The sequence below is a fragment of the Salvelinus alpinus genome, chromosome 24 (assembly GCF_045679555.1).
Source record: "Salvelinus alpinus chromosome 24, SLU_Salpinus.1, whole genome shotgun sequence".
Classification (NCBI taxonomy): domain Eukaryota; kingdom Metazoa; phylum Chordata; class Actinopteri; order Salmoniformes; family Salmonidae; genus Salvelinus; species Salvelinus alpinus.
In genome coordinates, this window is record NC_092109.1 from 36,495,183 (window position 1) to 36,519,764 (window position 24,582).

General features: G+C 42.8%; 2 protein-coding genes, 1 long non-coding RNA gene and 8 other non-coding genes across 13 annotated transcripts in view; 10 read left to right on the forward strand and 1 right to left on the reverse strand.

Moving 5' to 3' along the window:
• supt6h (SPT6 homolog, histone chaperone and transcription elongation factor) overlaps window positions 1-8,890 on the forward strand; it is a 40,492-nt gene extending 31,602 nt beyond the window's left edge. The window contains exons 33-38 of the mRNA XM_071364825.1: window positions 310-434; window positions 1,661-1,773; window positions 3,164-3,241; window positions 3,449-3,636; window positions 3,946-4,178; window positions 4,461-8,890. Of these exons, the coding sequence (XP_071220926.1) occupies window positions 310-434; window positions 1,661-1,773; window positions 3,164-3,241; window positions 3,449-3,636; window positions 3,946-4,178; window positions 4,461-4,650 (927 nt within the window). The 3' untranslated portion in view covers window positions 4,651-8,890. The remainder of the gene's footprint in view (window positions 1-309; window positions 435-1,660; window positions 1,774-3,163; window positions 3,242-3,448; window positions 3,637-3,945; window positions 4,179-4,460) is intronic.
• A 593-nt stretch (window positions 8,891-9,483) lies between these two features.
• Window positions 9,484-18,878, reverse strand: rab34b (RAB34, member RAS oncogene family b). 2 transcript variants are annotated; one of them, XM_071364826.1, is made up of 11 exons: window positions 18,064-18,878; window positions 17,138-17,411; window positions 15,741-15,832; window positions 15,495-15,560; window positions 12,919-13,020; window positions 12,701-12,765; window positions 12,536-12,587; window positions 12,303-12,384; window positions 12,102-12,192; window positions 11,840-11,947; window positions 9,484-11,764 (listed from the first exon to the last, which is right to left on the reverse strand). In XM_071364826.1, the coding sequence occupies exons 2-11, from the start codon at window positions 17,183-17,185 to the stop codon at window positions 11,520-11,522; spliced, it is 951 nt and encodes a 316-aa protein (XP_071220927.1). In that variant the 5' UTR covers window positions 17,186-17,411; window positions 18,064-18,878; the 3' UTR covers window positions 9,484-11,519. The 2 variants fall into 2 exon arrangements, with proteins under 2 accessions (XP_071220927.1, XP_071220928.1); XM_071364827.1 differs by having other exon boundaries at window positions 11,547-11,747.
• On the forward strand, window positions 18,859-23,969 carry LOC139552790 (uncharacterized). 2 transcript variants are annotated; one of them, XR_011670530.1, is made up of 11 exons: window positions 18,859-19,110; window positions 19,401-19,464; window positions 20,780-20,824; window positions 21,062-21,103; window positions 21,487-21,553; window positions 21,840-21,885; window positions 22,113-22,162; window positions 22,409-22,456; window positions 22,698-22,725; window positions 22,918-22,969; window positions 23,184-23,969. It is a non-coding gene; the product is annotated as an uncharacterized lncRNA (long non-coding RNA). The 2 variants fall into 2 exon arrangements; XR_011670531.1 differs by having other exon boundaries at window positions 18,861-19,110; window positions 21,487-21,549.
• On the forward strand, window positions 19,194-19,271 carry LOC139552905 (small nucleolar RNA SNORD49). The gene has a single exon (XR_011670566.1). It is a non-coding gene; the product is annotated as a small nucleolar RNA SNORD49 (small nucleolar RNA).
• LOC139552914 (small nucleolar RNA SNORD65) lies at window positions 20,878-20,952 on the forward strand. Its single transcript, XR_011670573.1, has one exon. It is a non-coding gene; the product is annotated as a small nucleolar RNA SNORD65 (small nucleolar RNA).
• LOC139552906 (small nucleolar RNA SNORD49) lies at window positions 21,292-21,377 on the forward strand. Its single transcript, XR_011670567.1, has one exon. It is a non-coding gene; the product is annotated as a small nucleolar RNA SNORD49 (small nucleolar RNA).
• LOC139552915 (small nucleolar RNA SNORD65) lies at window positions 21,943-22,017 on the forward strand. Its single transcript, XR_011670574.1, has one exon. It is a non-coding gene; the product is annotated as a small nucleolar RNA SNORD65 (small nucleolar RNA).
• LOC139552916 (small nucleolar RNA SNORD65) lies at window positions 22,230-22,304 on the forward strand. The gene has a single exon (XR_011670575.1). It is a non-coding gene; the product is annotated as a small nucleolar RNA SNORD65 (small nucleolar RNA).
• LOC139552917 (small nucleolar RNA SNORD65) lies at window positions 22,513-22,587 on the forward strand. Its single transcript, XR_011670576.1, has one exon. It is a non-coding gene; the product is annotated as a small nucleolar RNA SNORD65 (small nucleolar RNA).
• LOC139552918 (small nucleolar RNA SNORD65) lies at window positions 22,770-22,844 on the forward strand. Its single transcript, XR_011670577.1, has one exon. It is a non-coding gene; the product is annotated as a small nucleolar RNA SNORD65 (small nucleolar RNA).
• Window positions 23,040-23,113, forward strand: LOC139552913 (small nucleolar RNA SNORD65). Its single transcript, XR_011670572.1, has one exon. It is a non-coding gene; the product is annotated as a small nucleolar RNA SNORD65 (small nucleolar RNA).
• Window positions 23,970-24,582: the final 613 nt, after the last annotated feature.

The following is a 24,582-nucleotide window of genomic DNA, read 5'->3' on the forward strand; positions in this document are numbered from 1 at the left end:
GGTACAGGGGGATAGGAAGGTACAGGGGCGATTGGAAGGTACGGGGGGATAGGAAGGTACAGGGGGGATGTCGTCTTAACCACAGAAAGTGACACTTACAGGAGTGTGTATTTTGATTCACCTCAAAAGTCTCACAGAATATTTGTTTTTACCAAGAAAATAACCACCTTCCTGTTTAGTAAACATGTTTGATCTCTCCAGGAACATTAGTTTGTCTCTATTATTTTCTCTATTTATAGCGCTACATATCTCCTTTCTATTCATCCCCTCATCACCCTGTGTCTCTCCCCGTCCCTGTCTGTCTGGTAGAAAATGGAGGAGTTGTTGATCAGGTCTAAGAAGGAGAAGCCTACGTTCATCCCCTACTTTGTCTCAGCCTGTAAAGACCTGCCAGGGAAGTTCATACTGGGATACCAGCCTCGTGGCAAACCACGGTGAGTTACCATGACTACAGCTAACTAACCCCTAACCACGGTGAGTTACCATGACTACAGCTAACTAACCTCTAACCACGGTGAGTTACCATGACTACAGCTAACTAACCCCTAACCACTGTGAGTTACCATGACTACAGCTAACTAACCTCTAACCACGGTGAGTTACCATGACTACAGCTAACTAACCTCTAACCACGGTGAGTTACCATGACTACAGCTAACTAACCCCTAACCACGGTGAGTTACCATGACTACAGCTAACTAACCTCTAACCACGATGCGTTACCATGACTACAGCTAACTAACCTCTAACCACGATGCGTTACCATGACTACAGCTAACTAACCACGGTGAGTTACCATGACTACAGCTAACTAACCCCTAACCACGGTGAGTTACCATGACTACAGCTAACTAACCCCTAACCACGGTGAGTTACCATGACTACAGCTAACTAACCCCAGTGAGTTACCATGACTACACCTAACTAACCCCTAACCATGGTGAGTTACCATGACTACAGCTAACTAACCCCTAACCTTGGTGTGTGGTTGATGACCATAGAAATAGAATGAATAGAAAGGGTGTCTCCATTCAAGTAAATGGTGCCATAATGGGTGGACTGGCAGCCATTTTGAGTGTACCCATAAGAGCAAAGCAGGAAGTGAAAGCAGGACGTGTACCCATCAATCTGCTTTGATTTGTTGAATCAACTCAGCTGACTTTACAAAAAATATATTCCATTGCATGAGCCACATCAGTTATCATCATTTAAATGAATATTCTACATTACCATGGAAATGATTGTGTCACAATAGCATGCAGCCATTGCGAGTTTACCCATGAGATTACCAGGGTTGGAGGTTCCGTTCATTCTATTTCTATGGTGTGGCCCTTGTCCCTGACCTCATCTCTCCCATAGAAATACTAGGGTCTCTTCACATAGCCTTAATCAAAAGAAATGTTATTTGTCACATGCTTTGTAAACAACAGGTGTAGACTAACAGTGCCTTTCCCAACAATTCAGAGCAAAATAGACAAATAATAACACCAATCAATAAATACACAATGAGTAACAATAACTATTAACATCTATACACATCCTAGAAGGATTGTTCAGTATTATTGTGTTGGCAATGGAATTAGAATATGTGTGATTATGACAGAGCTCAGAGCAGTAGAGTACTGGTTGGTTTTCAAGATGTTGTCCTCTGTGTCTGCAGTGTTGAGTATGTGACCATCTCTCCTGACGGCTTCCGGTACCGCTCCCAGATGTTCCCCACCGTTAACGGACTCTTCCGCTGGTTCAAAGACCACTTCCAGGAACCGGTACCAGGTACATACTGCCTGCCCATTGGCTAGAACACCTGTCGATCTCTCTAGACCCGTGTGCCACTGCTGTAGTTGTGCTATGTTGATTAGATAAGTTTTAAAGGTGTTTTTATCTCCTACACAAGTGGTCATCAACCATTTCTGAGTCAACATCACTTTTGCAGTCAAAAAGCAAGCCGAGATCGACCACTCATATAATAACTAGACGTGACATGAACAGTTCTGTAGGAATGATGTTTGCGCGATAAGCGTAGTTCATTATCACAGAGCCTGACAATATTGGTCTTCTCAGACCATATTATATATCAGAACTCGAGCGTTGATAACAAAATAGATCAGTTGGTGCAGCATTTGCGAGGCACTGCGCACCATAAATGTAAATAATTGTATCTTTTATTTTACTGGACTGATGGTACCTGCATCTGATGGTCATGGTGCTTTCAAGACAACTGAGGACTCGGAAAACAAACCAGGTCAAATCATGACATCAGTGATCTTCAGGTTGGAAAGTCAGAGTTCCAGAAAGTTGGATGGCTATTCAAAACGATTTTTCCAGGTCGTATCTCGTTGTTTTGAACACAGCATTAGTCTCAGTGGAGGGAAGGAGAGAGCAGCAGAGGGTCTGCCTCTCACGGTCCCTGCTCTCTCCTTCCTTTCCGCTGGTTAGACTGACCAGAAAGGGGAACACAGTCCTCCACCTGGTGGCGAGGCTCCAATCGCACCGCATCTGCATTAGTCAGGCACAAAGTCATGTTGTTCCAATGACCAGAGAAAGTGAAATACTCCTCGATATTAAAATATCCATGACGAGCTTCTAATAATAATGAAAGCGCCAGGCTATCGATACACTTGGCTACTAATTCATTGCAGCAGTGGAAGTACGGAGAAGCCGTTTTATATTTTGTAATAGTGTTGATTAAAAACTTCAACATGAACTGGCTCAAAAAAAGAGCAGCTCTTTGCTGTATTCTTTGACAGTCTCTCTGTGGTCATGTTTTTACAAGTTATTACATCTAAGTTAAACTAGTATCAAACCTTGCTCTCGCCTGGTGTCGTGGAAGCTCTGTAGGCACTGATTTGATATATCAGATTGTCCAGCCAAGTAGGCGCACTCGATTTAACCACAGATCTCCCGGTCCCAGTTTAACTTTTCAGACAACTGAAATGGTTCAAAATGGGAACTTTGCTTACCCGGTGCGCAGGGCTTCTCAAGCGCACCTCTCGCCAACAGCGCAACATGAATTTAAACGGAGCGCAAGCCTTTACCACAGCCTTTAAAGTTGGATTTTCTACAGAAATGTTTGGTGATCGACTAGGAATGCCTTGAAGATCGACCGGTTGGTGACAACTGTCCTATCCTGTGGTTACAATGTCTGTTTCCTTGTGTCCCTCAGGCATCACCCCCAGCAGTAGCAGTCGAACACGGACACCTGCCTCTGTCAACGCTACACCAGCTAACATCAACATCGCAGGTCAGTCTCTCTCTCACACACTCATCCCCATCAAAATGTATCAATCCTGAAGTTGATAAGCATTTTATCCAGTCAAATATCCACTTTAGTAATTCTAGTGGATGTCTGATGCTACTTTAGGGTTAAACCTCTCTCTCTCTCTCTGTCTCTTCTCTCTCTTCTCCGTCTCTCTCTCTTCTCCGTCTCTCTTCTCTCTCTCCGTCTCAGACCTGACGCGAGCGGTCAGCGCTCTCCCACGCAACATGACCTCTCAGATGTTCAGTGCCATCGCCGCGGTGACGGGGCAGGGGCAGGGCCAGAACGCCAACACTACGCCTGCCCAGTGGAACTCCAGCCAATACGGTTACACCGGGGGCAGCAGTGGGGGCGGGGGAGGCAGCTCCTCAGCCTATCACGTTAGTGGATTTTTAGCATTGCTTTATCGATGGTCCAATGGTTTTGTATTGGGGTCAGATGAAGGTAACTTGCCTCATCCACTGCCAGTTTGTAGCAACCACCTAGGTGATACTAAGGAAGCTTGTTATGGTAGAAAGATCCATCGTTGGTCTTTGTCACATTGGAGAGATGTGAAGTGAGTAATGAGGTGTAGAATTTTCTCTTTCTCTGCTGCTGTTGGCCACAATGTGTAGATAGTGCTTCGTTTTAACCACTTCTATCTCTCTCTCTCCTTCCCTCACTCTCCCTCCTTCCCTCTCTCTCTCCAGGTGTTTGCGACGCCCCAACAGCCGATGACGACACCCATGATGACCCCCAGCTACTCATACACCACCCCCAGCCAGCAGACCATGGGTACCCCGCAGTACCCCTCCTCCACCCCCCAGTCCTCCCACGGACACACACAGAGCAGCCACCAGGGCCACAGCAGTCACCAGGGCCACAGCAGTCACCAGGGACCCTCGTCCTCCTCCAGAGGACGCACTCCGCAGCAGCAGCCTAAGTAAAGAGAGAGACAGATTGTGTGTTTCAGTTGAATGTGTGTAATGAGTCAGTTGATGGAAAATTTTATTTGGGTAGATTGGAGTATTTAGAATGTCAGAATAATTCTTGAAGAAATGCCTATGTATCCTGGGCTACGGGTCGATCTGGAATGAATGTTTATAGTAAATATGAGATGAAATACTTGATTGCAGACTTTGAGGTGGTGTTAGCTATGGAAAGACTACAACATCCAAACTGGCCTGTACCTAACCCCCCGCCCCTACTCTGTCTCCCCCTACAGGTCAAGCGACAGCACGGCGGTGGACTGGGGCAAGGTGGCAGAGCAGTGGCTCCAGGAGAAAGAGGCAGAGAGGAAGAAGCAGAAGACCCCCAGGATGACCCCGCGACCTTCCCCCAGCCCCATGATCCAGAGCACGCCTATGTCAATCGCTGGAGACGCCACGCCCCTTCTGGACGAGATGGACCGATAGGAGAGGCCGGGGGGGGCGACTGTATACCCCCCTCCCCAAATATTCCCCCCCTTACTCTCAACTCATCCGCCTGCCTGTCCCCTCAGACCCGTCCCATACCATTCAGATCCCCCTCTTCTCCCTCTCCTCCCAGCCTACTAAACTAACCCTGCTCCCCCTCTTCTCCCTCTCCTCCCAGCCTACTAAACTAACCCTGCTCCCCCTCTTCTCCCTCTCCTCCCAGCCTACTAAACTAACCCTGCTCCCCCTCTCCTCCCAGTCTACTAAACTAACCCTGCTCCCCTCTCCTCCCAGTCTACTAAACTAACCCTGCTCCCCCTCTTCTTGTGTCCCATTGGATTCAGTTTCTAGCTACTGTGTATCTAGCCATGTTTCTCTCCCGGCACATCTCTTCCCTTCTTCCGTCTATCCCTCTCTCTTTCCTCACTCTATTTTTGCCGGCCACATAGTCCAGTATTTTATTTAGTTAAGGATATTAACTCTGTATGTCAGGCAGGCAGAAATGTCGATACAGACCACCAAACACTTGAAACAAACCGCTGACATAGATGTAATAGGACATGGACCTAATGGAGAAATGATTGTTTGGTTGTCATGACAACCTTTGTCCTTTTCTTTTAATAACATGGGGTATGCTGTACTTTCTTTTTCCTGTTTGATTTTTTTTTTTTTTTATCTATAAAAAGATTAGGAGATGCTGCCGAAAGCATCTGATTGGTTCGATGGTTGTCTCCTGCCGTGGTAGTTGGTAATGTAATGTCCCTTTGGCTGCATAGACCCGCCCCTTGCCCTCCTGGTGATTGGCGGGTTGTGGCGAGAGGCAGCCTAACGAGCGTTTTTCTGAGCCAATCAGGAAACTTGTCTGCGTTTTTGTATTGATGCATCAAAATGAATAAAGACACTGTTTTCAGTATGAACCCTAACCCTCCACTCCTCACATGGTCTGTCAAACCTACACTACCAGTCAAACGTTTTAGAACACCTACTCATTCAAGGGTTTTTCTTTATTTTTACTATTTTCTACATTGTAGAATAATTGGGAAGTCCTCAACTATGAAGTAACACATATGGAATCATGTAGTAACCAAAAAAGTGTTAAACAAATCAAAATATATGTTGAGATTCTTCAAATAGCCACCCTTCGCCTTAATGACAGCTTTGCACACTCTTGGCATTATCTCAACCAGCTTCATGAGGTTGTCACCTTGAATGCATTTTAATTAACAGGTGTGCCTTCTTAAAAGTTCATTTGTAGAATTTATTTTCTTCATAATATGTTGGAGCCAATCAGTTGAGTTGTGACAAGTTGGGGGGATGGCCCTATTTGGTAAAAGACCAAGTCCATATTACGGCAAGAACAGCTCAAATAAGAAAAGAGAAACGACAGTCCATCATTACTTTAGACATGGAGGTCGGTCAATCCGGAAAATGTCAAGAACATTGAAAGTTAAAGTGCAGTTGCAAAAACCATCAAGAGCTATGATGCAACTGGATCCCATGAGGACCGCCACAGGAAAGGAAGTCCCAGAGTTACCTCTGCTGCAGAGGATAAGTTCATTTGAGTTAACTGCACCTCAGATTGCAGCCCAATTCAAGTAACAGACACATCTCAACATCAACTGTTCAGAGGAGACTGTGAATCAGGCCTTCATGGCCAAATTGCTGCAAAGAAACCACTGCTAAAGGACACCAATAAGAAGAAGAGACTTGCTTGGGCCAAGAAACACGAGCAATGGACATTTATATCGGTGGAAATGTGTCCTTGGGTCTGGAGTCCACCGTGTCTTTGTGAGACCGGGTGTGGGTGAACGGATGATCTCTGCATGTGTATTTCCCACCGTAAAGCATGGAGGAGGAGGAGGTGTGATGGTGTGGGGGTGCTTTGCTGGTGACACTGTCCTTGATTTATTTAGGATTCAAGGCACACTTAACCAGCGTGGCTACCACAGCATTCTGAAGCATTTTGCGCTTAGTGGCACTATTATTTGTTTTTCAACAGGACTCTGACCCAGCACACTTCCAGGCTGTGTAAGGGCTATTTGACCAAGAAGGAGAGTGATGGAGTGCTGCATCAGATGACCTAGCCTCCACAATCACCCATCCTCAACTAAATTGAAATGGTTTGGGATGAGTTGGACCGCAGAGTGAACGAAAATCAGCCATCAAGTGCTCAGCATATGTGGGAACTCCTTCTTGACTGTTGGAAAAGCATTCCAGGTGAAGCCGGTTGAGAGAATGCCAATAGTGTGCAAAGCTGTCATCAAGGCAAAGGTTGGCTATTTGAAGAATCTCAAATATAAAATATATTTTGATTTGTTTAATACTTTTTACATGATTCCATATGTGTTATTTCTTAGTTCTGATGTTTTCACTGTTCTACAATGTAGAAAATCGTAAATAAAATTAAGAGAACCCTTTGAATGTGTAGGCATTCTAAAACTTTTGACCGGTAGTGTACACACCCACACACCTCTGACAGTACACACACATGCTTATGAGTCAGAGTCAAAACCTGAGGTTTTGAGAGAAATGTTTGCTATAGAATATGAAGAGCTCTCTCCTTTTAGACCATCCTAATATGTGGGGAATGATACCTATGTGATGATGGGAATGATTGAAGCCCCAACAACACAGACTGGTGAGATTTACTCTTGTCTACTTATGTCCAAAACCTACTGGTTTATTAGTGTTGACGTCAGTGTACAAACAGACAAACTGTAGGTTTTAAACAGACAGACAGACGGGGTATAACATGGTCTACTCTACTGTCATGTATCTCTTTGGAAGACCAGAGAGTGAGCTGCTAGACTTTGTTTCTGTGTTATAACCACGGAATAAAAGATTAGTACTACCGATAACCTTGGTAACTGATACCATGACGACGTCACAAGTGAACTGAACTAAATTGTAAGAGATGGCAGTATGTTAGAGAGGAGCTAGGTTTTAGCCTTGAGCTTTTTACTTTGCTGTGACAACTTTTTTCTATGCGAAGATATTTTTGGTGGTGTAAAGCATCCACTGGTAGTTTGAAGCATAGGAAGAATTTACTTACGTGTAACTATATATTTTAACGTTTGTCTGTGAACTTAGCATTTCTTTGAATCCTTTTGTCCTTGACTTTCAATCACCATGTGAGCATTTACGTCACTCTTGGGTATTCTGATATTTACATGTAGTCTGTTTTAAATGTGTCCCTCTAGTCCTAACTCCTGGCCCCCCTAAAGGCCACAGATGTCCAAAGAGTGGATATCTGTGATCACTATGGAGATGGTTCCACCTAGCCCGTCAAGATGAGATGTGGAGCTTTAATCTACCATATTGCTTTCATCTATCCAGACCTGTGCAGATCTGTGAACTCTAACAGGCTAGTACTAGGTCCTAAGGAAGGAGGCTACTGACTAACACGTCAGTTATGTGAACACAGACCTTTGTCTGATCCTCAGATCATTATCATCATAAGGATTAATATCAGTGGTGAGAGACCATGTGTATTAGTGCTTTTAAGACAACAACAAAAAAAGCGAGGTCAAATCATGACGTCTGTGATCTTCAGGTCGGAAAGTCTGAGCTCTAGGAAGATTGCCAGAGTTTCAGAATTCCCAGTTAAATGATCTTTTCAAAGCGATTATTTTTTTTCAGATGGAGTTCGTTTTTTTTTTTCAGGGTTTCCAGTTGTCTTAAACACACTGAAGTCAGAAGTCTGAGATTTCCGAGTTCCCCAGGTTTTTTTTTTTACACAGCAGATATCTGTAGTGTCACTCAAACACATCACAGTGTTGTATTCTGGGAGATGTGTTTTTGCAGTTGTGACTATTTGCTCTATTGGTATACAGTCAAATGGGTTGCTGATATACAGTTTTGGTCTTTATGTTCTTGAGTGTTCCTACGGGTTCTAGGGTTACTCCTGGGCTAAAAACCATGTTCAATGTATTATCTCATTTAAAAATGCTCAGGCTGATTATTGCAAATAAGGATTAATCAACCTGCCTTGTAAACGATGGTTTAGTTCAGGAGTATAGGTTTTATTTAGGGCTTGGAAACTAATTGATTGACTTGTGGGTTTGTATTTTCTATTGGCAATATTAGATGTTGTACCTTCAGTAAGCCTGTGCTAGTTGGCAGTGGGAGAAGATGACTTGGGGATAGATGAAGGGACAGGGAAAGGTTTAGCCTCTGTTATTACACTGCTGATACCCTTTTCTACCGGTGATCCCTTTAATAAAAGTCTTTCTGTTATTTACGCCCCAGTCCCCACATTGTGTTATTGAAGTGCTCTGTGTGACTCTGTTCCATTTATTCCATACAATGAGCCCATACTCATATATATATACTACATAGAGCCATGACTACATGGAACTCTATTCCACATCATGTAACTGACGCAAGCAGTAAAATTTAGATTTAAAAAACAGATTAAAAAAACACTTTATGGAACAACGGGGACTGTGAAGCAACACAAACATTGGCGTATATACACACACACACGATAACATACGCACTATACATACACATGGATGTAGTACTGTAGCTATGTGGTAGTGGTGGAGTAGGGGCCTGAGGGCACACAGTGTGTTGTGAAATCTGTGAATGTATTGTTGTTTAAATTGTATAACTGCCTTAATTTTGCTGGACCCCAGGAAGAGTAGCTGCTGCTTTGGCAGGAACTAATGAGGATCCATAATACATACAAATAGCTCCTCCCACCAGCCTCTACTGGTACAGTGTTATTAAACACACACCCATACAAAAACAGGCATTTGCAATTTTGTGTAGGCCATAGTAATAAACTTCCCATTACTCATCTGAAGAGTGAAATCAATCTTTAACAGTGAATGATAGTCATCCAAATAGATTTTATAGGACATAAATGATCACAAATCACATAAAATATAATACAATCAGAATCATAAACAGCATTTCAGGACGTGGTAAAGCAGTAGCCTTAAATGTCTGGCCTGCTTCTGCCCTCTTCACAACAGTCTTAATTCAATTTGTCCCAGATCATCAGATGTAAATTAAACATTCTTCTTTCTATCTCTCACTCTCTCCCCTCTATCTCTCACTCTCCATCTCTCATTCTCTCTCCCTCTCTATCGCTCTCACTCTCTCCCCATCTCTCGTGTTTAAACAATCCCTGTATTTTAGGAGCCCTGAGAGTCTATATTGTGGCTGTGGTGTGTTTGAGATGTTGGGTGGTCATGGGAGGCAGCGTACTCATCCCATTAGCAGACCAGACACATGACAGGAGGAGACGGAGGAGGAAAATAAACCGGCCAACACACGGAGGTCTGCATTCCGGTTGCTGCTGACGTCTTCACCTAAAATGCAGGAATCTGTCTGGCCACATCTCAAATGAGAACCAAGCTAACTCTGAGTGTTACTTTAGACCAGAGCTACATTACTTTAGACCAGAGCTACATTACTTTAGACCAGAGCTACATTACTTTAGACCAGAGCTACATGTATTGTACCATACTACACTACACAGCTTCGGGCTCTGGTGAAGGGGATAGATAAGAGTATTTCCTGGTCCGGTTACATGGTCAGGGAAAACTCAAAGCTATGGGACCTACACTATCTCCAGTTGTTTAAGGAGAGGGTTTCACGTAAAGGAGCAGCATTAGACCCAAACCCTGGTTTTGTGATTATAGAGGTGACTTCCAGCCCACGTGCTTCGCCTATTTCTCTTAAGCTGCTTTAAAGACCATGTAAGTTTAGCCTATTTCTCTTTATGACCGTGTAAAAAAGACTACGAACGCAATCTGTTATCCATGGATTGTTGGGGATAAATGTAATTGCTGTTGCTGTTACTTCTTCTCTCGTTCAGCTGACAGTCCATGGAATTGGAATCGTCCTCACTGAGACAACACTTTCACATTGTACAAACACACAGATGCATGATTGTGTTCTGGCATTCAAGTCTCCCATTCTTCAGTATTCAGAGTTGTTTTGCTGGAATTGAGTGTAACAGTATTATTCTCATCTTCCCATGTGGTCATCCTCAGTGTCCTGTGTTGTGTTGTCCTGTGTTGTGTTGTCCTGTGTTGTGTTTTCCTGTGTAGTGTTATGTGTTGTTTTGTGTTTTCCTGTGTAGTGTTATGTATTGTGTTGTCCTGTGTTGTGTTTTTCTGTGTAGTGTTATTTGTTGTGTTGTCCTGTGTAGTGTTATGTATTGTGTTGTCCTGTGTAGTGTTATGTATTGTGTTGTCCTGTGTTGTGTTTTCCTGTGTAGTGTTATGTATTGTGTTGTCCTGTGTTGTGTTGTGTTTTCCTGTGTAGTGTTATGTGTTGTGTTGTCCTGTGTAGTGTAGTGTTATGTGTTGTGTTGTCCTGTGTAGTGTAGTGTTATGTGTTGTGTTGTCCTGTGTAGTGTAGTGTTATGTGTTGTGTTGTCCTGTGTAGTGTAGTGTTATGTGTTGTGTTGTCCAGTGTAGTGTTATGTGTTGTGTTGTCCTGTGTAGTGTAGTGTTATGTGTTGTGTTGTCCTGTGTAGTGATGTGTTGTCCTGTGTAGTGTAGTGTTATGTGTTGTGTTGTCCTGTGTAGTGTAGTGTTATGTGTTGTGTTGTCCTGTGTAGTGTAGTGTTATGTGTTGTGTTGTCCTGTGTAGTGATGTGTTGTGTTGTCCTGTGTAGTGTAGTGTTATGTGTTGTGTTGTCCTGTGTAGTGATGTGTTGTGTTGTCCTGTGTAGTGTAGTGTTATGTGTTGTGTTGTCCTGTGTAGTGATGTGTTGTGTTGTCCTGTGTAGTGTAGTGTTATGTGTTGTTTTGTCCTGTGTAGTGATGTGTTGTGTTGTCCTGTGTAGTGTAGTGTTATGTGTTGTGTTGTCCTGTGTAGTGATGTGTTGTGTTGTCCTGTGTAGTGTAGTGTTATGTGTTGTGTTGTCCTGTGCTGTGTTGTGTTGTTGTGTTGTCCTGTATTGTGTCTTTCTGTGTAGTGTTGTCCTGTGTTGTCCTGTGTAGTGTTGTCCTGTGTTGTGTTGTCCTGTGTTGTCCTGTGTAGTGTTGTCCTGTGTGTGAAGTGTATCCTTCCCCATCAGCAGCAGGTTGCTTTCCTCTTGGTTGGTTTGTACTCTTCTTCTGTGCTCTCTGTGATTCCTGCAGGAAACATGTTGCTATAACGTGAGAATAAAGGAGAGTAAACAGAAAGACGTTGCTACTGTCTCCTACATGTAATAAAATAAACGTACTGATAATGTCACCAACACGTCTGGAGCCAGTCTTCTCGAGCTCTGCCAGCACATTGGCCTCAAAGGTTAGAGACGCTACCCGGAAGAAAAACTCCCTGATACTCTCCCCTGAGAGAAAGAGAGAGAGGAGGGGAGTGTGTTTGGGGGAGGAAGAAAGCAAAACACACACAGAGATAGAATGGAATATGATGGGGGACACGAGGGAGTAAACCAGAGGATGTTATGTGTGAGTCTGTGTTTGTGTGTGTATTCCCAGCACTACCTGACTTAGCAGACACAGTCCAGTACTCTGCTCTGATCTCCTCTGACAGTCTAATGGCCTCCTGCTCCATGTAGGCCAACTGATCAGGAGACTGAGTGAGAGAGGGGGGGATACAGTTTGAAATACTTCATCTTTAAATCAATCAATGACAGATCCTTTGTGCTGTCTTTAGTCAGGTTGGATCTTTTCCATCAGACTCACACTGAGGTCCTTCTTGGTTCCGACCAGGAACAGCAGAACACTGGAGGGATCGTTCTCCTTCATAGCATCCTCCAGCCACTGCCTGAACGCGCGTACAGACACATAATATGTCTATCACATGCAATAAAGTAGTCTAACATAGAAATTGACTGATACTGAGATACTATGATGAAAAGCCATTCTATCTGGATGCTACAGATGTGAACAACATGTAATATGTTGGCATCTCTTACCTGGCGTTGTCCAGAGAGGTCACACAGCTCAGGTCAAATACCACTATGATGGCTTGAGAGAAACCAGGAGAACAACACACATTAGAGAAGAGACAGGCTGCAGGCATCACCACAATACATCTATTAAGGGCTTCCTATAACATACGTGTGTGTTTGTTTTAGTACCTTGTGCTCCTCTGTAATATGTGGAGGCGATGCACTTGAACCTCTCCTGACCCGCTGTGTCCCATCTGAGAGAGAGAGAGAGAGAGAGAGAGAAACAGAGAGAAAGGGAGAGAGAGCAAGAGGCAACAGACGACAATTGATGAGGAAAGGGTGAGGATGATGAATGTGAAGTGTGTGAAGTGTGTGTGTGTGTGTGTGTGTGTGTGCGTACTACTCACAGCTGTAAACTGAAAGGCACCCCCAACACTTCAAACCGCTCCATCTCAAAATCCACTCCGATGGTGGCCTTATAGTTCTTATCAAAAGAGTCCTTACAGAACCTGTGGAGAGACAGAGAGAGGGGGGGGGGGGTGGAATATAACATAATCAATGTCGTTATTACAGTCCCTGTCTTGGGTGACTAACGTCTGTTCTCGCAGCACCTGAGTAATATATAGACAGTATCAGGACGGTAACAGGACAGCAACAAAACATTAACAGAACAGTAACAGGACAGTAACACAACGGTAACAGGACGGTAACAGGACAGTAACACAACGGTAACAGAACAGTAACAGGACAGTAACACAACGGTAACAGAACAGTAACAGGACAGTAACACAACGGTAACAGAACAGTAACAGGACAGTAACACAACGGTAACAGGACGGTAACAGGACAGTAACACAACGGTAACAGGACGGTAACAGGACGGTAACAGGACAGTAACACAACGGTAACAGGACAGTAACACAACGGTAACAGAACAGTAACAGGACAGTAACACAACGGTAACAGAACAGTAACAGGACAGTAACACAACGGTAACAGAACAGTAACAGGACAGTAACACAACGGTAACAGAACAGTAACAGGACAGTAACACAACGGTAACAGAACAGTAACAGGACAGTAACACAACGGTAACAGAACAGTAACAGGACAGTAACACAACGGTAACAGGACAGTAACACAACGGTAACAGAACAGTAACAGGACAGTAACACAATGGTAACAGGACAGTAACAGGACAGTAACACAACGGTAACAGGACGGTAACAGGACAGTAACACAACGGTAACAGGACAGTAACAGGTCAGTAACACAACGGTAACAGTACGGTAACACAACTGTAACAGGACAGTAACAGGACAGTAACACAACGGTAACAGGACAGTAACAGGACAGTAACACAACGGTAACAGAACAGTAACAGGACAGTAACACAACGGTAACAGAACAGTAACAGGACAGTAACAGAACAGTAACAGGACAGTAACAGGACAGTAACAGGACAGTAACACAACGGTAACAGAACAGTAACAGGACAGTAACAGAACAGTAACAGGACAGTAACACAACGGTAACAGAACAGTAACAGGACAGTAACAGGACAGTAACATGACAGCAACAAAACGTTAACAGAACAGCAATAGGACAGTAACACAACAGTAACAGGACGGAAACAGGACAGTAACAAGACAGTAACATGACAGCAACAAAACATTAACAGGACAGTAACAGGACAGTAACACAATGGTAACAGGACAGTAACACGACAGTAACACGACGGTAACAGGGCAGTAACAGGACAGTAACACAACGGTAACAGGACAGTAACAGGACAGTAACACGACGGTAACAGACCAGTAACAGGACAGTAACACAACGGTAACAGGACAGTAACAGGACAGTAACAGGACAGTAACAGTACAGTAACAGGACAGTAACAGGACAGTAACAGGACAGTAACACAACGGTAACAGGACAGTAACAGGACAGCAACAAAACATTAACAGGACAGTAACAGTACAGTAACACAACGGTAACAGGACAGCAACAAAACATTAACAGGACAGTAACAGTACAGTAACACAACGGTAACAGGACAGTAACACGACGGTAACAGGACATTAACACAACAGTAACATAACTATGACAGTAACAGGACAGTAACACGACGGTAACAGGACAGTAACAGGACAGTAACACAACGGTAACAGGACAGTAACAGGACAGTAACATGACAGCAACAAAACATTAACAGGACAGTATCACAACGGTAACAAGACAGTAACAGGACAGTAACAGAATAGTAACAGAAGAGTAAAATGACAGTAACAGGACAGTAACACAACGGTAACAAGACAGTAACAGGACAGTAACAGAATAGTAAAATGACAGTAACAGGACAGTAACAGAAGAGTAACAGGACAGTAACAGAATAGTAACAGAAGAGTAAAATGACAGTAACAGGACAGTAACAGAAGAGTAACAGGACAGTAACAGAAGAGTAACAGGACAGTAACAGAAGAGTAACAGGACAGTAACAGAATAGAATAGAGAGGAAACATTACGACATTAAGAGTTTACCATACTGTATACTTCTTCATGTACCCAAAGCTATGACTATAAATAGCAACTTTTCAGGAGATTTGATTACTGAACTAACTTACTTCAATATGCCAATAATCAAACCCACAAGTCAATCAATTAGTCAACAATCAGTCTCTATTATCCCAAGCTGGGGAGAGCAGGGGTAACAGTTTTGCTGCTTTCAGAAGAGGCAGGTGCTCTGCTGTGTGTGGATTCTCCTGGGTGTCATGGCAACAACTGACTAACAGGAAGTGAAATGGTCAGTAGTATTTTTAATTGGCAAGTACACATCCTGAGGGAGATCAGCGTGCCCCCTGGGGGATAAGATCTGTAATAGACTGTTTCCCAAATGGCCCATAGGACTCTCTCAAAAGTAGTGAACTAAATATGGAGTAAGGTGCCATTTCATATGCAGCCATAGACTGTAGTGATTCCTTACCTGCTGAGCAGACATGTCTTCCCAACTGCCACATCCCCTACCACAATCACCTTGGCGATGTTAAAGCTACAGACACATAAAGAGAACAGTCCAGTTAAACACTGATAATATACAAATGTGTGTGTGTGTGTGTGTGTGTGTGTGTGTGTGTGTGTGTGTGTGTGTGTGTGTGTGTGTGTGTGTGTGTGTGTGTGTGTGTGTGTGTGTGTGTGTGTGTGTGTGTGTGTGTGTGTGTGTTCATCTCACCCCACTGCGCCCGTCTTTTGCCCCTGACAGGCAGCCTTGACCTGCGAGTGGAAGACATCTTTAGTGTGTAGCGCTGCGGCTGGGGTAAAACACTACACAGAGAGAGAAAGAGAGAGAGAGACAGAGAGAGAGAGAGACAGAGAGCGAGAGAGAGAGAGACAGAGAGGTGAGAGAGAGAGAGACAGAGAGGTGAGAGAGAGAGAGACAGAGAGAGACAGGGAGGCAGAGAGAGAGAGAGAGAGACAGAGAGGCAGAGAGACAGAGAGACAGAGAGACAGAGAGAGAGAGACAGAGAGAGGCAGAGAGAGAGAGAGAGAGAGAGAGAGAGAGAGAGAGAGAGAGAGAGAGAGAGAGAGAGAGAGACAGAGAGAGGCAGAGAGAGACAGAGAGAGAGAGACAGAGAGAGAGAGAGAGAGAGAGAGAGAGAGAGAGAGAGAGAGAGAGAGAGAGAGAGAGAGAGAGAGAGAGAGAGAGAGAGAGAGAGAGAGAGAGAGAGAGAGAGAGAGAGAGAGAGAGAGAGAGAGAGGTTTAAACAAGATGTCAACTCAAGAAAGTATATCAGCTTTGCATCACACAGAAATCAGAAGCTAGAAGGACAACTGCCTTGTGGGGATGTGGAATGGAATCTCTTCAATTCTGGCACATTAGCACGAGCCAGTGACCGAGTCCTGAACAAAACTAAGAACATTAGGTGTGTGAAACAGACTAATAACCCGTAAATGAGCACACAGCACTGTCTAATCATCTGCTTCAGTACAGGGTTCCAGAACTCTGAAAGGGTTCGTCACTGTGTTACAGAGACACATTATTAGATTAGAATCTGAGGTGGTGTGTACGTGTGACACAAAAGACTCCAGGCCATGTTTCCCCAACTGGCAGCCTGGTGGTTTTATTTGTTCCCCCATGTTTTCTGATCCAAAAATAATTACAATAATTATATTATTATTTTATTTTTTATTATTGTTGGACGTAAAAATGTTGTACAAACACCAGGAAATTAGCTCCAATTGATTTTAATTTGTGAAATCTGTTCCCAAGTATTCCCACGCATAATAGACATGTGATCATATACAAATGGAAGAAAGTTTTGAAATTATTATGTTTTAGTCAAATATTATATCTGTTTGGGCTTCTTGCGGACAATTTGCAGTCTACAAATGATTTGTAATCATGTTGAGGTCCCAACCATCCCCTCAAGAAAAATATCGTCCAATGGCTGTATCTAGTTGATGATCCCTGCTCTAGTCTACACATTCCATTGTGAACACATACAAGAACCGCAGTGTGTGTGTGTGTGTGTGTGTGTGTGTGTGTGTGTGTGTGTGTGTGTGTGTGTGTGTGTGTGTGTGTGTGTGTGTGTGTGTGTGTGTGTGTGTGTGTGTGTGTGTGTGTGTCACCTCTGGAAGCTGAGCGATGATGCGGTCTCTCCTCACAGGTGGCAACATGTTCGTCAAGTGGAAGTTACGGGGTGGTATGGATATACATAGACGCGCACACAATCAAACAATCACACACACAAGAGACCCAGTCGCACACGCTCAAACAATCATAGGCAGACAATCACACTCAGACAGGACAAATACACAGAAACACTATCTCTCTCTCTCACATACAGATGTAGAGTAGAGTGAATAGGGGTTTATCCCTGGAACGGTTTAAACGTGAAAACAGCTGAAAGAGAAGGAATAACTGAACATTAGTGTAACCTGACGTGTAGCCTAATCTATAGTCTGACACCAACAGAAAAAGTGTCCCCTGAATCTCCTAGCTGACGCCTCAATGCAAAAGACCACTGGCAGCTGTCTGCACATCAGAGTAAACTAACAAACTGCCTGCATGGCGCATATCGGCCCTCTGATTTGCTTTGTCGGGTGGAAAAGTATACAGTGTCACCGTGGCAACTCAGCCTTGTCCATTCACCTGGCAACTATAGCAACCAAATACAAACCCTGCTAAGGGGAAGGAAGTAGAGACTCGTACATGTCATTATTTGTCTCCCTGACTTTACGATCACATGCAGCCAGATCAAAGGACTGAACACGTTGCCATTCTAGGCTTTTACACATTATATTATTAAGTTTACTCATCTAAGATCATGAAGGAGCGATGAAAAGGAAAGCTTATGCAGTAAAACATGGTATCGTAATCTCCTAAAACATGATTACAGACCATCTATAGCACAGCTAAAAACCAAGCAACATGTAGAATTGGTGAAAATAAACTAAACTCAAATTATAGTGTTGTCATGAAGATGGACTATCGCTTCATCAAGGCTTCATTGGCATGATAGAAAATCATATAATTATAAAGAATAATATTTTACCTTGCAAGTGCACTGAAAGTGCGAAAAGTAAACTCCAATTCGTCAATAGGTTGCGGTAGAACACTATATATTCTACTAAACTCACATTATGTATTTTTCACTAACAGAAAGTCCCCTAGGGCTGCCTACATCCACCCGAAGACAGCTAGCGAGCAGCAGACCAGAGCTGCGAACTCAGCAGTGGAAACAGATGACTCAAATTATGGACCTCCGTTTTAGCTCAACCCTCTCCAGAAGGCTCCCAATGAGTGGGTTAGCTCTAGTCCAGGGCGTAGTGCCCGTTCTTACATGATTAAGGAACACGTACTACGCCCTGGACCAGAGCTAGGCGCGGGTGAGCTGTCCTGAAGTACGCGCTAGCCTTGTGTGAAACATTTTAAGTATGCACATTTTGAACTTCATATACAACAATCAAATCCCTTTAATAGCCTATATCAACGACAAATAAAAGTACAATATTTCCATTTAAAACATTTTTTTTTAATGATTGATGATTTCATTTTACCCACATACAAGTAAAAGACATTGACATACTATTTGGGACAGCTGATATGATGAAGGTTTAACCAATGCTTATCTCTGCTTCACTCTAAAGTAGTTGGAATAAAATGTTTATATTCATTATTCTCACGCTTGACACGACTTTTGGTAAAGTGTGCAGTGATTGGTTGGGAAGGGAACACACACATTGGATGACGTCCTACCAGCGTTGTGCCTTACGTAAACTTCAGCCGACTGCATTTGTGGTGTACGTCACCGGTGCACTATAAATACCTGACTGGCGACGGTTATTCTCTCTCTCTCGCCTCCGCCTCACCGATGAGTCCTGTGGTTGACTTGCTGAAGCAGAACGTCCTCTGCATTATTGAAGTTGATATGACAGAAATGCTTTTTAGTATCAAGTTATTGGTATAGTGCTGCCACTTGAGTCTTGCCTTGCTCCTGCCCTAGTTATTAGTTAAGTAGTTAACAGTAGCTACCTTGGAGCATGGGGACTTGCAGAACCATGCACGTGGGGACCTCTCAACGTTTTGAAACCATGCCGGGGTAAGTCTATATGCAAGGATATTAATTAGTTAGCTTGCTGCTAATGCATTCGAGTTAACAAGTGGTTTATTTTGTTAGTTTATGGATGTGATGATACCGATATAGGAAGTGCCGTCCGATGCGAAACTGACGAAGATTCCTAAACGGTTAGCTAGCTTACTAGCTAGCCATCTGATCCACGAGCACGGAAAACCAGCCAGTTACCACCACCAGACGCAGTGCCCTCGTTTTGCTAACACAATTTAAAATGCTTGTCCAAATGTATTAACACATTTTACATTTTGTTCTAGTTGTCTACCTGGCCTATGTGGACTGAACTGAAGCCGGACACGCCAATGTCTGCGCACATGGCAGGTAAATTCAACTGGAATTTTACCCGCTAGCTAGGCCTGACTATTGTCTGGTTGGCTATTCCATGTGTTAGGGTTGCGAAAGTTCAACTGAGATAGGAACACCTGAACTTGGTTAAAATAATTGTTTAATTCAAAAGTTAATAAATGGCAAATACAATTTCCGTATATACGGGTTCAATGTTTCATCACGCAGGATAAGACAGAGAACTGATTTGTTTCTGACAAAGATAATATTTTATACTCGTGAGACTGGGCGTGGTTTAGACTGAGACTGGGCGTGGTTTAGACTCACCCAGCCTATCGTTGATGTTGGCACCTTAAGCCAGTCCTGGCCCCTTAGCGCATATGATGTCCCGATACTGTTGCTGTGTAGATTACGCTCCTTCACCCCAAAGACTGAGGTCAGACAGTTTTATAACATTGTCTGAGATATCTGCACCTGTATGCATTGTCCTCTGTTCTCGCTCAAGGCTAACTACAGCTTCCCAGCTTCTTATCTGAGCTAACTGTTACTTCCAGCACACACACACACAGACATCCAGGCGCTCAAACAGTTTGTCAATATCAAATCACATTTGTTATAGTATTCAATCACATACAATACAATATTCAATCACATATGATATAGTTGCTAATCACGTTTGTTATAGTATTCAATCACATACAATACAATATTCAATCACATATGATATAGTTGCTAATCACGTTTGTTATAGTATTGGGTTATAGTGCATAACTCAGAACCTCACATGTTTTTCGTGTGTATAGTTTATCTGTTATTGTCTATTCAGCAGTCTCCTGATTCACCCCCCTCCTGTGTCTCTAAGATTAGCACAGTCTCGGTCACATAGTACAGCGCCCACACTACTGATACATTTGTTGCATACACACACATATTTCATACAGTACAGCGCTCTCTTTAACACACACACATTTCAGGCTGATATTCATGGCTAGACAGCACTGGTAAGAGTAGAGACAAATGGAAAATGCAGGTTCACAAGAGTCAGCAATTCAAACTTTAATGCATAAGAATAGTTAGTTAAGCATGTCAAAAACCTTATAAAAACCCCACACATGGCACACCTAAGATTTGTTTATAATTTCAACTAACTGTTATCTATTATTATAAATTCATTGGATAGTCACTATCTATGGCCACAGCACTTTCAGTGACGAAAGCTTGATTAGAGGAGTTTGCTGAAAAAAGTGAATTCATTATTTAGCTTACTTCTGAGCAGCCAAGTTATCTCCTGAATAAAGTTTAGGTTATTGCTTTTATAGATTATCATAACCCCTATGATTGTTTTAAACAGACGCTGCCCGAATGACTCGATTGCAAGGAGACTTAACCTGGAAAGGTAAGACTACGACACCCACTCCATCCTTTGAGACACTGACTATAACTGTCTGATTGTGATGAATCCTAAACTGAAAATAGCTGGAATTACCGTCAGATTGTACAGTGGTGATATTCGGTTTTCTGAACATGACAGGCAGTGACTTTAATTTTCATACTCTAGTCAATTTCCTGTTCCTTATGAACTGCGGTTGATTGTGTTCCTATTCTAATATTTACTTATGGTGGGTTTAAATAGGTGTGCAACAGAACCAAAGATGGTGTGGCGGCATCTGAAAAGGTACATTACATTAACACACCCCAATGGTCCCCTTCTCTGTGGCAGTCTGGTTGTGATGAATCCTAAGCAAAGAAATAGCTGGAATTACTGTCAATAGTACAGTGGTGGTATTATAGAATCTTCAACCATGCTGGTGTGATTTGGTGAAGAAGTTAGTTAGTAACAAGTGGCTTATTTGGACAGTTTGTGGATGTGATGATACCGATATAGGAAGTGCCGTCCGATGCGAAACTGACGAAGATTCCTAAACGGTTAGCTTGCTAGCCATCTGATCCATAAACGATGAAAGCCACCTCAATAGATGCATTTCTCTCTAAGTTGGCTAACACTGTTGAAATGCTTGTCCAGTCAATGCTTTGATGAAATTGTATGTTTTGTTCTAGATTTGGGAGGCTACTCCCTCATGGCCACTGGCTGAAGCATACACATGAAGCCATACACACACGGCAAGTAAGTTAAACAAATTTTTTGAAGTTAGGCCTGACTAGTAATGTATTCAATAGCAAATTGAGTACGAGTTTAATTTGAAAAACTTTATCTAGTTCTCTGTTCAAATCTTCGTTCAGAGGCACCGTAGCCACAGCTCTGTCAGTGATGAAGCTTGAATAGGAAGAGTTTGATGCGACAACTGATGACTTTATTTCAACTACTGAGTCACAAAGCTGCTTAGATCATCATGCACAGATGGTTACTGCTTATATAGATTCTCATAACCCCTATGATTGTTTTTAAACAGGAGACTCCACCCAAATTATTTAATGATGGAGACAACACCTCAAAAGGTAAGACTACCACACCCACTCCATCCTTTGAGACACTAACTATAGATAACTGTCTAGTTGTGATGAATCCTAAACTGAAAATAGCTGGAATTACCGTCAGATTGTACAGTGGTGATATTCGGTTTTCTGAACACGACAGGCTGTGATTTTCTATTCTGTAGTTTTCTTAGAACTGCTAATGAGGAGTTTATTTTACTCATTTTCATAACCCCTATGTTATTTAACAGGTGTGACGCTGCCCCAATGAGTTGATGGCATGGAGACTCCATCTGCCAAGGTCAGGCTAACACCCATTTAAGTCTACACCTCAACTGTCCCATTCTCTGGGTAGCTGTCTAATCTAGTTGTGATGAATCCTAAACTGAAAATAGCTGGAATTACCGTCAGATTGTACAGTGGTGATATTCGGTTTTCTGAACATGACAGGCAGTGACTCTCAATTCCTATTGTATTTAATTTACTGTAATGAACTCCATTTGATTGTGTTCCTTTTCTAATGTTGCTTTATGCTGGTTTTGAACAGGTGTGGAACTGAATCAAGGATGTGGATGGAGTGGAGACATCTTTAAAGGTACATGACCACCCCAGTCTACACCTTACCTGGCCCATTCTCGGTTAGCTGTCTGGTTGTGATGAATCCTAAACTGAAAATAGCTGGAATTACCGTCAGATTGTACAGTGGTGATATTCGGTTTTCTGAACATGACAGGCAGTGACTTTACATTCCTACTTTAGTTTTGTCCTTAACAGACTGATTGGGGTCCTAGTTTGTATTCATTTTCAAATCTTGACTCTTTTGATTGTTTGAACAGGTGTGGAACTGAACTAACGCTGTGAAAGGTACATAAGCACACCCCACCGGTCACTTCTGTTTCTCTGTCTAGTTGTGATGAATCCTAAACTGAAAATAGCTGGAATTACCGTCAGATTGTACAGTGGTGATATTCGGTTTTCTGAACATGACTGATTATGAGTTTTCATTTGCTTATGATATTGTACATTTTCACTCAAACGGTTTTACTTTTCATGTAGGCTACCTTCGCATAACATCCCTGCAGTCTCAGAAGTGGACATGTAGACTGGGGTAAGGCTGTTCACCCTGTCAACAAGCTGCATTGTGGTCAGCTGGAGAAAGGAGTAATTGCGTATTTATTCTATGATGAACACTAAACTGAAATAGCTGGAATTACCGGCAGATTGTGTAGTGGTGACATTCGGTTTTCTGAGACATTAGTACACGCTTTACCATTTGATAATTTCCTGTTTGATTCAGTTAATGGCAGTCCATTTTATTTCAGGTGTTCCTCGTCGGCTGTTTGATGCCCCTTGATTTCAGCACCCACCTACCTTTCAGGTGCACATTCACCCGATCGCAATTTATAAGACACTTTTCTGTCTATTTTAGTTTTGTTCAGTGGTGACATTTACTTCTGAACATAAGTTGTGTAAATGTTATACTGTGAAACTAACCCTAACCCTATTAAAGAAGTATAACTGTATATGCCTTCAGCGTGTTCACGCCCTTTGACTCTATTCCACATTTTGTTACAGCATGAAATAAGTTGAAGTTGTCACTGGCCTACACACAATACCCCGTGTCAGTTGAATATTTAAAAATATATATATTTTAAATGTGAACTTTATGTATTAACCCTTTTGTTATGGAAGCCTATAAAGTTACAAGTAAAATTTGCCTAGTAATTCAGATTTAGCATTGACTTGCTGTGTGCCATAGCGTTTTAAAAAATGTTTTTGCATGACTACCTTATCTCTACCCCACGCAATTATCTGTAAGGTCAGTAAGTCAGGTGAGAAATTCAAACAGACATGGAGGTTTTCTAAGGCCACCTAATGGTGGAGGGGGTAAAACTGCTGTTAAATATCCCGTTAAGGATGGTTAATTTTTGCTTTGGATGGTGACTCAAACTCATTCACTACAAAGACACAGGTGTCTTAACACAGTTGCTGCAGCAGAAGGAAACCACTGGGTTTTCAGAAGCAAATGTTGATTTAATGACAGACGATCAGCGTTGTGGTGAAGCCTGTTGGCTACGAGCTTGAAATAAACTTAATCATGTCACTAATTTACTTGTCTGTTGATCAATGAAGGGTAGATGGGGATTTGTATGTAAGGGTAAAGTGACAACGCATGAATAAACGGTGCTGGGAAGCAGCGTTAAAGGGATCGATGCAAATAGTCCAGGTAGCCATTTGTTTAGCATTCTTGGGGGATGTAGCCATTTGAACCTGGACTTCGTGTGCTGGTGTATTAGCGGAACAGTATGACTTGGGTGGCTGGTGTCGGGCTTTTTTTTTTTGGGCATTCGAAACCTCGTATAGAGGTCATATTTTCCAAATGGAGGCCGAGGGAGAGTTTTCTACCCATCTGTATGGAGTGAAGTTTTTTTCCCCCCGCTTATTGCACGTGTGACACAGTTAGCAATAGCAATTGGGTAACGCATTTCAGTTTGCCTGCATTAAGGTCCCCGGCCCCTGGGCGCCCCTTCTGGATGAGCCGTTTAATTTATGACCGTATACAACTCGTTGACTGCAGTCTTAGAGACAGCATCGGTTTGTGGTATGTAGGCAGCTACAAAAAATATATAACTCTTGGTAGTGTGGTGTCAATGTATCTGCCGGAAAAGTGATAGATGCAAAAAGTAATATTTAAATGCATGTGTAGAACCAATATTTATT

What these genes read in the sequence shown, in the direction of transcription:
- rab34b (XM_071364826.1), bottom strand. Translation starts at nt 17,185, where the DNA reads ATGTTGCCACCTGTGAGGAGAGACCGCATCATCGCTCAGCTTCCAGAG. An exon ending in ATATTACAGAGGAGCACAAG is followed by an intron (nt 12,588 to 12,700) that starts GTACTAAAACAA and finishes GTTTCTCTCAAG; the next exon opens with CCATCATAGTGGTATTTGAC. An exon ending in ACGTGTTGGTGACATTATCA is followed by an intron (nt 11,765 to 11,839) that starts GTACGTTTATTT and finishes CTCACGTTATAG; the next exon opens with CAACATGTTTCCTGCAGGAA.